The sequence below is a fragment of the Pseudopipra pipra genome, chromosome 11, assembly GCF_036250125.1.
Source record: "Pseudopipra pipra isolate bDixPip1 chromosome 11, bDixPip1.hap1, whole genome shotgun sequence".
In the NCBI taxonomy this organism is placed as follows: Eukaryota; Metazoa; Chordata; class Aves; order Passeriformes; family Pipridae; genus Pseudopipra; species Pseudopipra pipra.
In genome coordinates, this window is record NC_087559.1 from 19,484,723 (window position 1) to 19,498,071 (window position 13,349).

The 13,349-nt window shown below is 57.5% G+C and overlaps 2 protein-coding genes across 5 annotated transcripts in view; both read right to left on the reverse strand.

Annotated features, from left to right (window-relative positions):
* Positions 1–13,349, reverse strand: part of LOC135420517 (uncharacterized) — a 490,234-nt gene that overhangs the window by 9,454 nt on the left and 467,431 nt on the right. The window lies entirely within an intron of this gene.
* Positions 731–7,035, reverse strand: LOC135420516 (uncharacterized). Of its 4 annotated transcripts, XM_064668080.1 has the most exons (10): positions 5,554–5,665; positions 5,092–5,199; positions 4,327–4,398; positions 4,167–4,238; positions 3,981–4,079; positions 3,417–3,524; positions 2,502–2,573; positions 2,228–2,299; positions 1,524–1,689; positions 731–1,000 (listed from the first exon to the last, which is right to left on the reverse strand). In XM_064668080.1, exons 1-10 carry the CDS (start codon positions 5,624–5,626, stop codon positions 802–804), a joined length of 1,041 nt encoding a protein of 346 aa, XP_064524150.1. In that variant the 5' UTR covers positions 5,627–5,665; the 3' UTR covers positions 731–801. The 4 variants fall into 4 exon arrangements, with proteins under 4 accessions (XP_064524150.1, XP_064524152.1, XP_064524151.1 ...); XM_064668082.1 differs by lacking the exons at positions 4,167–4,238; positions 4,327–4,398; positions 5,092–5,199; positions 5,554–5,665 and adding exons at positions 5,686–5,757; positions 5,846–5,917; positions 6,268–7,035; XM_064668081.1 differs by lacking the exon at positions 2,502–2,573.

Genomic DNA, 13,349 nt, shown 5'->3' on the forward strand with positions numbered 1-13,349 from the left:
ACACTGTCGCAGGAAGATGGCAGGACACAGAGGCAGGGGGCAGGCTGTCTCCCTCTCTCTCCCTCTCTGTTGCCGTGAGGAACAGCAGCGGGTGCAGTAGCCAGCCGGGCTGTGGCATCTCCCGGGGTGACTACAGCAGCAATCTCTCCCTGGGCAGGGAGCAGCAGTAGCAACAGTTGCCACTTGCAGGCTCCCGCCTTCGCTCCTTTTGGGCAGACCACGCTGCAATTTCGACAACAGAAAAAAAAAAGAAAACCAGAACCCAGCAGAATCTGGATCTCGGGGAGGGCTCTTCCTGGCAAAGTCTCTCGCTGCAGTGCGGGCAGTGGCAGCCCCAGCAGCGATTGCCACTGCAGGTTGCCTTGAGAGGAGTGACTGCCTTACCCTCCGACGCAGGGGAGAAGGGTGGCCCCTTCCCCTTCTAGGCCTTGGCTTTTTCCTTTCAAGTCCACACCTCTGGGTGAGGAGGTGATTTATGAATATTCATCACTAAAGCTCCACCCCCTCGCTTTTAGAACCCTAACAGCAGCCCATTTGAGGAGCACAAGGCCCAGATGGTCCCGCTGCAATAAATGTGCCCTCAGCCCAAGGTCCCTCACCACAGGCTCCCCCAGCCCCAGCCTGGCTCCTGCCTGCCCACACCGTGGGCATCCACGGCTGCACCCGGGCTGGAGCTCAGCCAGGGCTGGGGCCTTGGGGCTTTGCTGGTGGGACCACCCGGACACTGAGCTGAGGGTTTATTTCTATTTATTTGTACGTTAAGGTGGCCCAAATCCCTACCCTGGCAGGGCAGGACCACCTTTAGACTGGGCTGGAGGGTGGGGCCACAGGGCTCAGGGGCAGAGGGGCTCCTTTTTGTGGCAGCTGGACCAGGAGGGTGAGAAGGTCATTCTTCAGCTGCGTCAGCACGGCCGGCTTTGGGCAGGAAGAGCAGAGATGAGAGGTCCAGCTCTTCCTGCCCGAGGTGTTTGGCTGGGCTGGAGCAGGAGCAGAGAGGAGCCTGTGGAGAGAGGAGGTGGCTGAGGCCCAGCTGCAGGGGGCACACAGGGACTCTGCTGCCCAGCAGGGCCCAGAGCTGGCAAGGCTCAGCACCACGGGGGAGCTGCTGGCACACCTTGGCCCTGGTGGACACCTGCCCCTCAAGGCCCCAGCGAGCAGGGGGATGGCTCTGGGCAGGGTCCCTGGGCAGGAGCGGGCGCCAGGGCACGTCTGCCTTCCAAGGGCAATCTCGTCCCCGCTCCTTCTCCTCCCCACCTTGCTTTGCCTCTGCCCGTCCTGCTGGGGCTGCTCTTGGCCAGGCAGGCTCACTTGGAGCCAGCACTGGCTCCAGTCCCAGCGGGCTCCCCAGGAGGGGCCCAGCAGCTGAGAGGCCAGGACAGCACTGGACAGCAGCAGCACCCTCAGCAGAGTTCTTTGGCCAAGGACTAACTGGCCACTCCACAGCAGCCAGGCTGGGAATGGTCCATGGCTAGGAGCTGCCTTCAAAAGAAGCTGTTTGAGGGGGAGATCAACAAACAACTCACCATTTTCTCACCCGCCAGTACCAGATTCCAGCACAGCACAACATGATGGCAAGCAGCCCTTCCAACACGCTTGCCACTATCACACTCAAACAGCCTGTTCCCCAACAGAAATCTCTTCCAGTGCTCTCCTGGATCTTGGGAGCACGTGTTGTGGCACCGGCTGCATCTGCGGGAGCAATTTGGAGCGTTAGCCCGTCCTGGGCACCCCTGCTAAGCCGACAGCGCGTTGGACACAGCCAGGACATTCTCTGTTTCCCTCAGTGCGGGTGCCTGGAGGCTCCAGGCCCTGGGGACAGGCTGTCCCACCAAAGCAAACCCAGAAGGCCGGGAGGAGAGCCCGGGGGGAGCGGAGCTGCTTGAGCAGTCGCTCCTTTGAGGGACACGCACACAACCCATCCCTGCAGCAGGCAGTGCCAGCCTCATCCTTCCCTGCCCTGGGACAGCTCCCACAGCCCAAGGGGACAGAGTCAGGCCCTCTAAGGAGACACGTGAGCCTCTGCCCAGGGTGGGAGCCAGGGAGCTCCCATTCTGAAGTTCCTTCAAAATTTCTTTCAGAACTTCATTTGACTCAAGGGTCTTTTTGTCTCCTGGACGTGTGCTCTTGCCTCTTGGAGGACCTGAATGGCAAGCAGTTCCATTTGACATGAATGGATTAGAGAAAACCAGAGCTCAGCCTGTGAGGTCAGCAGGGACAGACTACTCACTCATGCCATATGAGATGGTCTTGCTCAGAGGAATCAGCAGAGGAGCTGGAAAAGTCCTCCCTGCGGACACCCCTGTAACTCAACAGGCAGAGACACTTGTGTCATCCCTGGGGCTCTGCACGGGCAGCCCTGAGGTACAGGGGGGGTGAGGGGATCCCGCAGGGACAGGGCACACACGAGCAGCTCTCTGTCCTGGCCCCTGCAGAGGCGCCCGGCTGGCCCAGCTTTGGGCTCTGAGCTGGCAGCTCTCCCAGGGGGAAAAGCCACGACGTACCCACACGACCTTCCGGAGGCTCAGCCCTGGGCCCCACTGTGGGTTCCTCATCACCGTCACCCCCAGGCTTGGCTGCAAAGAAGGGCAGGACAGAAGAGCTCCCGTGACCCAGTTCCAGACTCTCCCTCAGGCCGGAGGGGCAGGGAGTGCAACTGGGCAACGGGATCCCTGCAGGGCCCTCATCTCTGCCCTCCCCTCAGGAGCAGAGGCAGAGCTGGGCCCGGCCCTTTCCCTCTCTGCCCTTCTCCGTGTGGACACAGATGGAGCAACTGGCATTTCCAGGGAAAGAAGATTAAAAGCTCCCCCTGACAGGGATCCTGTGGGATCCCTCTTGGGCCTGAGAAAGGAGTTGGCCAAGATTGCCACAATCCAGCAACCTTGAGAGGGTCTTCAGGAAAATGGCACATGAATGAGCTCTTGCCACATTGAAAGGGATTATTCTGTCAGGAAAGGGACACTGAGAATTTGCCTCCAGGTTGCCCCAGGAAATTCAGTGCATCATTCAGCAGGATTTCCAGATAATCCAAGTCATGATTCCTGTCTAGAAGCAAACAGAGATGGGAACCGTTTCCATGGCATGCTGGGATCCCCTCCTGCCTCAGAGAACTGTGGCACTGCAGGGGCTCGGGGAGGCCCGTGAGGGCCAGATGTCAATGGACATGGCCAGAGCTGCAGAGGGGCCTGGGCAGCTCTGGGCTGGCTCCTGGCCGCTCTGCACACTCGTTCCAGGCCCTGTGCAACATCCCTGGGGGAGCGGCTGGAGCAGCCACGGGCCCCTCGGGGCTCTCTCAGGAGTGCAGAGCAAACCCTCACTGAACCCACATCGTGACGGGCCCGAGCGGGCACTGGGGGAAGAGCTGCTGCCACACAGCCACCCCGATGGCCGACACCAGCTGACCACGCCTCAGCAATTACCCCGTGTGCCCGTGCCTGGCATCGCCTCCCTGCCCTCAGCAGAGCCTGGCACGGAGCCACTGCTTCCTTTGGGGAACGCCGCCTGCCACAGAGCCCCTTGGTCCATCTCTGGGGAAAGCAAGAGGGACAACTGGATCAGAGGGAGCTGTTCTCCATAAGGGAAGGGTCATCTTCAGGAGGCAATGCTTATAAAAGACATGGGAAAGGTCCAGGGAAACAGCCAGGCTTTTGGGGCTGGGTCAGGGCACTCCCTCCTCCAAACAGCCGCCACACCGCAGCTGCCGGGAGACCAGACCAGGCAATTGCAGGGGATCTCCTGGTCTGCAGGGCCCGTGGTGCATTTGGGGCACGGGGTCAGGGGATGCTCAAGGCCTTCCTGCAGAGGCCGGGGAGAAGCTGCAGCCAGGACAGGTGGGGAAACAGCCCCTGAAGGCGGGAAAGCAGCAGCGGGGCAGCGAGGCTGCGATGGATCCCTTCCCGCTGTGCAGCCACTGCCTGTCCACACGTGGATCATAAGCCCCCGGCTGATGGGTCTCACGGCTCAGGCTGAGGAAACAGACCCACCTCGCCCTTTCTGAAGTTCCTTCATAATTTCTTTCAGAACTTCATTTGACTCATGGGTCTTTTTCTCTCCTGGACGTTGGCTCTTGCCTCTTGGAGGACCTGAATGGCAAGCAGTTCCATTTGACATGAATGGATTAGAGAAAACCAGAGCTCAGCCTGTGAGGTCAGCAGGGACAGACTACTCACCTCTGCCATGTGAGAAGAGTTTGGGCGGAGCAACCAGAAGAGGAGCTGGAAAAGTCCTCCTTTCAGACACCCCTGTAACTCAACAGCCAGAGAAGTTTCTGTCATCTGGCTCTTGCCATGTTGTCAAATATTTTTCTTTGAGGGGACATTGAGAACTTACTTGCAGGAGGCTGCAAGGGCCCCAAAACTTTACGCAGCCAATCCAATGGAGAAGCATTCCCAGTGTTCTCAGCTAGAAGCCAACAGAGATGGGAACTGTTTCCATGGCATGCTGGGATCCCCTCCTGCCTCAGAGAACTGCGGCAGTGCAGGGGCTCGGGGAGCCCTGTGGGGGCCAGATGTCAATGGACATGACCAGAGCTGCAGAGGGGCCTGGGCAGCTCTGGGCTGGCTCCTGGTCGCTCTGCACACTCGTTCCAGGCCCTGTGCAACATCCCTGGGGGAGCGGCTGGAGCAGCCAAGGGCCCCTCGGGGGTGTCTCCTGCACTCAGGAAACCCTGGCTAAAGCCCTGGGGAAGACTGCAGCAGGCAGTGCCAGCCCCATCCCTCCCTGCCCTGGGACAGCTCCCACAGCCCAAGAGGACGAAGTCAGGCCCTCTCAGGAGACACGTGAGCCCCTGCCCAGGGTGGGAGCCAGGGAGCGCTCCGGCCCTCGGCTCGCGGGAGGGATCGTGCTCTGGGCTGCTCTGGTGCCTTGGGCCTCTCGAGACTCAGGGCCAGCTCTGGGAGCAGCTGCAGCGGGAGGGACCTTGGGGCCAGAGTCCCGTTTCCCAGGTGCTGCAGAACATGCTCCAGATGCCTCCAACCTGTCGTGCTTTCAGCTTTGGCTGCTGCCGTGACGGGCCCGAGCGGGCACTGGGGGAAGAGCTGCTGCCACACAGCCACCCCGATGGCCGACACCGGCTGACCACGCCTCAGCAATTACCCCGTGTGCCCGTGCCTGGCATCGCCTCCCTGCCCTCAGCAGAGCCTGGCACGGAGCCACTGCTTCCTTCAGGGAACATTAACTTGTGAACAGCCCCTTGGTCCATCTCTGGGGAAAGCAAGAGAGACACCTGGATCAGATGGGACCATTCTCCGTTAAGGAGGTGGCATCTTCACAATACAAGGGATCTCCTGCTTTGCAAGGCCCGTGGTGCACTTGGGGCACAGGGTCAGGGGATGCTCAAGGCCTTCCTGCAGAGGCCGGGGAGAAGCTGCAGCCAGGACAGGTGGGGAAACAGCCCCTGAAGGCGGGAAAGCAGCAGCGGGGCAGCGAGGCTGCGATGGATCCCTTCCCGCTGTGCAGCCACTGCCTGTCCACACTGGGCTCCGGCTGAGGAAACAGATCCACCTCGCCCTTTCTGAAGTTCCTTCATAATTTCTTTCAGAACTTCATTTGACTCACGGGTCTTTTTCTCTCCTGGACGTTGGCTCTTGCCTCTTGGAGGACCAGAATGGCAAGCAGTTCCATTTGACATGAACAGATTAGAGAAAACCAGAGCTCAGCCTGTGAGGTCAGCAGGGACAGACTACTCACCCCTGCCATGTGAGAGGAGTTTGGGCCGAGGAACCAGAAAAGGAGCTGGAAAAGTCCTCCCTGCAGACACCCCTGTAACTCAACAGCCAGAGAAGCTTCTGTCATCTGGCTCTTGCCATGTTGTCAAATATTTTTCTTTGAGGAGTCATTGAAAACTTACCTGCAGGAGGCTGCAAGGGCTGCAAAACTTTACGCAGCCAGTCTAAGGGGGAAGCATTCCCAGTGTTCTCATCTAGAAACAGAGATGGGAACCGTTTCCATGGCATGCTGGGATCCCCTCCTGCCTCAGAGAACTGTGGCACTGCAGGGGCTCGGGGAGCCCCGTGGGGGCCAGATGTCAATGGACATGGCCAGAGCTGCAGAGGGGCCTGGGCAGCTCTGGGCTGGCTCCTGGCCGCTCTGCACACTCGTTCCAGGCCCTGTGCAACATCCCTGGGGGAGCGGCTGGAGCAGCCAAGGGCCCCTCGGGGCTCTCTCCGCACCCAGGAAACCCTGGCTAAAGCCCTGGGGAAAACCATCCCCGACACTTCCTGGGGAGAAGAGCCCGCTGGCCGGGAAAGGTGCCCCAGGCCGCCGGCTGACCTGCTCCCCGCGCTGGCACCGGAGCAGCCTGGGCAGCCCTGGCGTGCAGGGCCACTGCCAGGAGGAGGAGGAGGAAGAGGCGGAGAGCAAGGGCCATGGCCCCTCGCCCTCACACCGGCCGGCAGCTACTGCTGCTGCCACTGTCCTGACACCCCTGTCCTGACACCCCTGTCCTGACACCGCTGCTCTACAATCTCTGTCCAGTAATCACTGTCCAGTAATCACTGTCCAGTAATCACTGTCCAAACGCCACCAAATCTGACACTGCCGCCGCCGCCGCTGCTGCTGCAACAGTTGCAGTCAGGGACTGAGTGGTCGGTCCTTGTGGTGCTGTGGGACCACGGGGCTCTGTGACCTCACAGCCCTGCTGTGACCTCACTGCCTGGGTTGGATTGTGAGGATAGAAAAGGCTTGCAGAAGATTTTGTTAGGAGGAGACAGAGTTAGGTCCTTAGGACGGCTTTTCTGCCTAAAAGGAACATCTTTCTCAAAGGCAGTTTGGCTGCTTTCTCCCTCCCCCCATTACCAGACAAGTCCTCAGCCTCTCTGTCTGGAACGGGAGCACAGAGGGAACGCTTACAGACACGCTACAGGGCCAGAGAGAGCCGGGGGGGCAGCGATAATAGAGAAGCCTGGAAGAGATCAGTGACTTTCTCAGGCCCAGTGCTCTTGTAGCTGGTGCAGAATTTCCTTTGTATGCTTTTGAATGTTCTTGTCTTCAAAATGAAGCTTTTTGAATTCTTTCCACTGCCTTGGCATTTTTGGGGGATACCTGCATGTATGTTACTTTACAGGGATTGTGTGGGGATGGATCTCAGGAGCTGCCCTCCCAGCCAGGGCAGCACATCCCGCCACACAGCTCTGTCCAGTCTACTTGTTGGCCTGAGAACTGATTTGTATGACATTGCACAAGTGAGACGTTTCATGGCTCTACTGCAATCTCAATGCCAGCTCCAACATTCACCTCCTGTGGGTGATTCCCGCTCTTGCCGGCAGCACCTGCCAGCTCTTCCCCCGCCACGCCGACACCGAGTGTGTGCTGTGCACTCAGGGCTGGGGGGTGGCCCATATTGAAACAGGGAAGGACTTGATGCCGTAATTCATAAAAATAACCCAAGGCAGGCAATCAGGGCAGCTGCAGCAACGCCAGCACCGTGGGCCTGTGATCCCTCCCTGCCTGCTCCATCCAAGGGATGGCACCTTGGTACCAGCACAAGGGTTAGCCAACAACAGCAAGGAATTCATCCATTGCAGACTGGACTGCCACGACATTAAAGGAAAAAGGCTGGGTGTCCCTCTATTGCAACTGAGGCTCCCAGTTCCCTTGGCGCTGGCAACAGCATTTGCATTCCGGCAGCCATGGGCTTCCAGTGACTGGAACGGAGAAATGCCATCCTTGGAAAGAGATAACAAGCTCTACTGCAGGCAAAGGGATGTATTAAACACCAGCAGTGAACATGGAACTCTTTATTTGTGAGAGCACTTTCTGTTCCCACTCCCTCTGCCCTAAGAACTGAGCAGTGTCCACTGTCACTTTATCCTTTGCTGACTTGAGACAGCTTTGGATCCAAGTACTTGGAATTGTAACATCTGTCCGAGTATCTCAGCTATGACAACAGTGAATAAGAAGCCCCTTTTTGGTATGTTATGACATTGGCTCTGCAGGTGAATAAACTGAGGGCAGTTTCTGTAAAATGCCTGCACAACCAGCCCTGCACATCACAGGCCACAGGAGGGTGGAGCTAAGGTGTGTTACTCCCTGTCAAGATATTGGTTTTGAGGGGAAAAGATGAAACAAACCCCAGGATCAGCCACTCTTCCCGGGGAGAAGTGTTGAAAGTCTCTGCCCCTCAAGACCTTCCCAGCTTGTGGGCCATGGTCACTGCCGTCTAAGGGGTGGCCTCGGAACTCACAGTGCCAGGCTCCCGCTGGGGTGAGAAGCCACGGGCTCAGCTGTCCCCCCGCAGTGCCTCCTGTGCCCTGGCGAAGCGCCGGGGCTGTAGGTGTGTGTTGGGCTCTATTAGGGATGAAGAGGCGTTCTTGCCAAGTCGGCGGTGCAGTGCCAAGGGCCTGGTGGTGCAGTTGTCAGACACAGAGAGGTGCAGTTTGCCCAGAGACAAGGGGACCAACCAGCAGCAAAGACTCGGGACCCCCCTTTGGGCAAGGCCGGGGACCCTTCCCCTGCTGGCCGTGGACTGGGGGCGCTGTGGGCGTGTGGGGAAGGTGTAACCCCGCGGTCCCTGGGCCAGTGGGGGAACGGGGAGGGACCCGCGCTCGGGCACGGGAGAAAAGAGGCTGCGAGCGCTGTCAGGGGCAGAGAGCTCAGCGCGGGGTGTGCAGTGGGGTCTGCCTTGGATTCGCATGAACGTTTCCGTGAGCTCCTCTGGCTCTTGGCTGCTTTGGAGGCTCTTAACACCGGAATTCTGCTTCGGAGAAGCTCCAGCCAAGGGCTCAGCGAGGAGGCCCCTTGTTGTGCCTCCCCCCAGCTCGTCAGGCTGCCCCGCGGCCCCTTCGCCCCACGGGTCCCTGGCCCAGCCAGACTGCCCTGGGAAGGGCCCCGGGATGGGATGGGATGGGATGGGATGGGATGGGATGGGATGGATGGGATGGGATGGGATGGGATGGGATGGGATGGGATGGGATGGGATGGGCCCGCCCGCTGTTCCAGCAGCCCGGGCAGAGCAGGGACAGCACATTTGCTCCCAGCTCGGCATGGCCTCGACCCAGAGCCCGGCGTGGGAAGAACAGCAAGAAACCCCCTAAAGTTTAACCCTGCTTCGTGCCTGCCAAGGGACCCCAGCCCCCTGCACGCCTTAGGAGAGACCCCAAAATATCCTTGTTTGCCACAAGAGGGACCCCAGCCCCCTGCACGCCTTAAGGGGTCTCCAGGCACCTGCACACTACAGAAGAGGCCCCAGACCCCCTGAGAACCTCATGAGAGGCCGCAGCCCCCTGCACAGCTTATGAAAGACCCCAAATCCCCTGCCCACCTTAGAGGAAAATCCAACCCCCCCCATGTTCCTCATGACAGTCCTCAGCCCCCTGCAAGTCTTATGGGGGACCTCAGCCCCCTGCAGCCCTCAGGAGAGACCCCAAAATATCCCTGGGTGCCTCACAAGGGACTGTAGCCCCTCCACACTTCTTCGGGGGCCCTCAGCCCTGCACACAATAGAAGACACCTCCAAATATGCCCAGGTGCCTCCTGAGGGACACCAGTCCCACCTTACAGGGGACTCCAAATTCCTTCCTGCAATAAATGTGCCCTCAGCCCAAGGTCCCTCACCACGGGCTCCCCGAGCCCCAGCCTGGCTCCTGCCTGCCCACACCGTGGGCATCCACGGCTGTGCCCGGGCACGGAGCTCAGCCAGGGCTGGGGCCTTGGGGCTTTGCTGGTGGGACCACCCAGACACTCAAGGGGGGGATTATTTCTATTTATTTGTACGTTAAGGTGGCCCAAATCCCTACCCTGGCAGGGCAGGACCACCTTTAGGCTGGGCTGGAGGGTGGGGCCGCAGGGCTGGGGGCAGAGGGGCTCCTTTTTGTGGCAGCTGGACCAGGAGGGTGAGAAGGTCATTCTTCAGCCGCGTCAGCACGGCCGGCTTTGGGCAGGAAGAGCAGAGATGAGAGGTCCAGCTCTTCCTGCCTGATATGGTTTGAAGCTGGCTCCCTGCGAAGTCTCCCAACCGTACCACCAGAAGTGTCCCCCCCTCCCAAAACCTCAGGGAGAAGAGGGAGGAAAAAAAACTAAGAAAACCCGAAACGAGAGAGAGACAGCTAAAGTGATATATATAAATATATTTACACCTATGGTACAATTATATACAATTAAAATATACAATTTCCCAATGAAAGGGAAGAGGGAAGGGAAAAGGAACAAAACCAAAATAAAATACATATATATATATTTCAATTAGTGGGCTGAGATCTAGTGACTAAAAAAGTTAGCAAGGAAATATCTCACACTTTCTTTGGGACAATGGAGAGTCGCTCTGGACCGATTGCCAGCAACCTCCACCTCCCAAGGTCAGCAAGGCCTAACTAGGCCTCGCTCCCCAACACGGCAGACTCAACAGCAGGGAACCTGCACCTCCAAGCCGCCGGAAGGAAAGAGAGCGAAGGCCTTCCCTCCTTTCTTCTTATAATCTGGCTTACGTAAAAATCGTAGGGAATACTGGGCAAATCTGGACCCTTCCTTGGTTACAAACTGGTCACCAAGGAAGGCCTAGTCCAAACCACCACACTGCCCGAGGTGTTTGGCTGGGCTGGAGCAGGAGCAGAGAGGAGCCTGTGGAGAGAGGAGGTGGCTGAGGCCCAGCTGCGGGGGGCACACAGGGACTCTGCTGCCCAGCAGGGCCCAGAGCTGGCAAGGCTCAGCACCACGGGGGAGCTGCTGGCACACCTTGGCCCCGGTGGACACCTGCCCCTCAAGGCCCCAGCGAGCAGGGGGATGGCTCTGGGCAGGGTCCCTGGGCAGGAGCGGGCGCCAGGGCACGTCTGCCTTCCAAGGGCAATCTCGTCCCCACTCCTTCTCCTCCCCACCTTGCTTTGCCTCTGCCCGTCTGCCTGGTGGGGGCCCACCTTCAGGCCCGGCTGGAGTGCAGGGCCAGGGGAGACAAACCCCCAAATGGCGGCTGCCCAGTGGCTTCCCCCAACAAACACAAAATGGCGGGAGGCTTTCTCTGCCCTCTGGACCACGCGGTCAGCCCTCAGCCCAAGGTCCCTCACCACGGGCTCCCCCAACCCCAGCCTGGCTCCTGCCTGCCGACACCGTGGGCATTCACAGCTGTGCCCGGGCTGGAGCTCAGCCAGGGCTGGGGCCTTGGGGCTTTGTTGGTGGGACCACCCGAACACTCAGCTGAGGGTTTATTTCTATTTATTTGTACATTAAGGTGACCCAAATCCCTACCCTGGCAGAGCAGGACCATCTTCAGACCGGGCTACAGGGTGGGGTCTGCCTTGAGGCTGGGCTGGTTCAGTTGATGTGGCTGCTGAGGGCAAACTCTGTCTCTCAGCTTACTGCATGTGGCTGCTTCCCTCCCTCCCCGAGGTTTGCCTCCCTGTGCGGGCACCTCTGCAGCATCCCCTAAGGGAGGACATCTCCTGAGCAGCCTTCTGAAGTTGTGTTTGGGGGGTGGGATCCCACAGCTCTGGCCTGGGAGACTCTGGCTGACTCCAAGATGTCTCCCAGGTCTCCTCCCTGAGCTGCAGCCTGAGCTGGATATCAGGAACTTCACAGCTTACCCCTGGTGACTCACAGGCAGAATGCACAGGAAAACTGTATCTGCGTTTCAAAATACCAAAGGCTCTGTTGTCTCCTTCCCCCCATTGATTTTCCATTGCCCCAGCCCTGCCCCATCAGCAACCTGCCTGCCTGTTCTCCCTGCAAGGCTTCTGCAATCCCACTCATCCAGGTCCTCCTGGACCTGGACAGTCCTTTAGGTCAGTGAGGCCCCATTCCTTCTTATTTGGGAGCATGTTCTAGTGAGAGATGACTCATGAAGGTTACAGTCCAGTCAGGGGCTGCAACGCAGTTCTCTTAGATGATTACTTTGAAGGCGAGATCAAGGCACACAGCTCCAAATATTAGGTCTCAAACAGACAACTCGCTTTATTTGTAACAATAAGTAAAAGGTGAAAAGCTGGGGGGGGGAGGGGGAAGAAGAGGAAGACATAAGGAAAAGGAAAGGCTACAAAAGGAAAAGTGCAAAAAATTTACCACCACCAGTGAGAGAACCAGGTGCAGTCAGCCTCAGGCAGTCAGGGAAGGACTGCTGGGGGGGAAGTAGGTGGTACTAGAATATCAGTATAGCCCTCCTCACTGGTGTTGACATAGAAAACAGGAAGGAAAGCGAGGGCAATACACATAGAGTGATCTAACTTATTCCATCCCGTGTTTGGACAGTGACTCGAGGTGCCACAGTCGATCAGGAAAAGACCACGTGACAACTGAGAGGGTTCAAGCAGAGTGGTAGCTTCAAGCAGCTATCACACTTTATTAAGGGTGGTTTGCTCTATTTATAGGGTAGGCAGGGAAGGCTCTAGAAGAAGGGAGGAGCATGGGACTGACAGAGGTTGTAACCAATCAGGGAAGGAAGGAGGGAGCATGGGACTGAGAAGGACCAATAAGGGAAGGATCTGCATTGTGGCAAACTTTAGCCAATGAGAAAATAGGAGATAAACGTGAGGGAGAAAATACTATAAACTTGATAAAACCAGGGGTACAATAAATTCAGTGCATGCATTAACAGTTTCTAATAGTCTCATTCGGTTAACAGTCTCTATTCTGATATGGTAGCAATGTAACACTTCACAGGATGTTCTCGTCTGCTATTGCCTCGGCTAGTGTCCTTCATAGCTGCTGTTTCCAAATAAGAAACTTCTTCTCTTCACCACAGGTGCCTTCCACACTCATCAGTCCATGATTTTCCTTGTAGTAGACCTAACCCCAGTAATTTTGTAGGAAACTTACCTAGAATCATTAGGGTTTCTATTGCTTTCTCCTCCCCTGGCAACCTGCATCTCACCTTTGCTGTCCTCTGGGGCTGGATATTACCGAAAGTATCTGCAACGAAGAAGCCTTTTCGAGAGGGAGTGACACCACAGGAGGCTGTGTCTTCAAGTCTTAGAGCAGATATCTGAGCACTGGTATCTATTAGAAAAGTTAGAGGGGTTTCACGGGGACGGATAGGACAGGTTAGCAATAAGTCGCCTTTTGAGTTTTTGGTAAGCCTTCTCAAATAAAGCCACCCTTCATCCCCCAGCTTATCTACTGGAGACAAAGAGGGAAGTTTCCCTTCTCCTCTCCTTTCTGTGATTCTATCACTGGAGGGACCGTGGATGAGGTGGTTTTCAGGGGTTCCTCTTTAGTTGGCCATGATTGGACCAACATTTCTAGTTTATCTGTGGACTGACCATCAATAAGAGGAAGGGCCCCTCTAACACTGGTCTTGGTTGGGGCCATCACAGCCCTTTCCCTGTGAATACATTCGGGAGGAACCCTGTAGTGGGTCAGATCCTTGTCCATGAGATACCAGTACTGCACTTACTCTCATGGACTTCCCTTTTTCTCTCTCCTTCAACTCT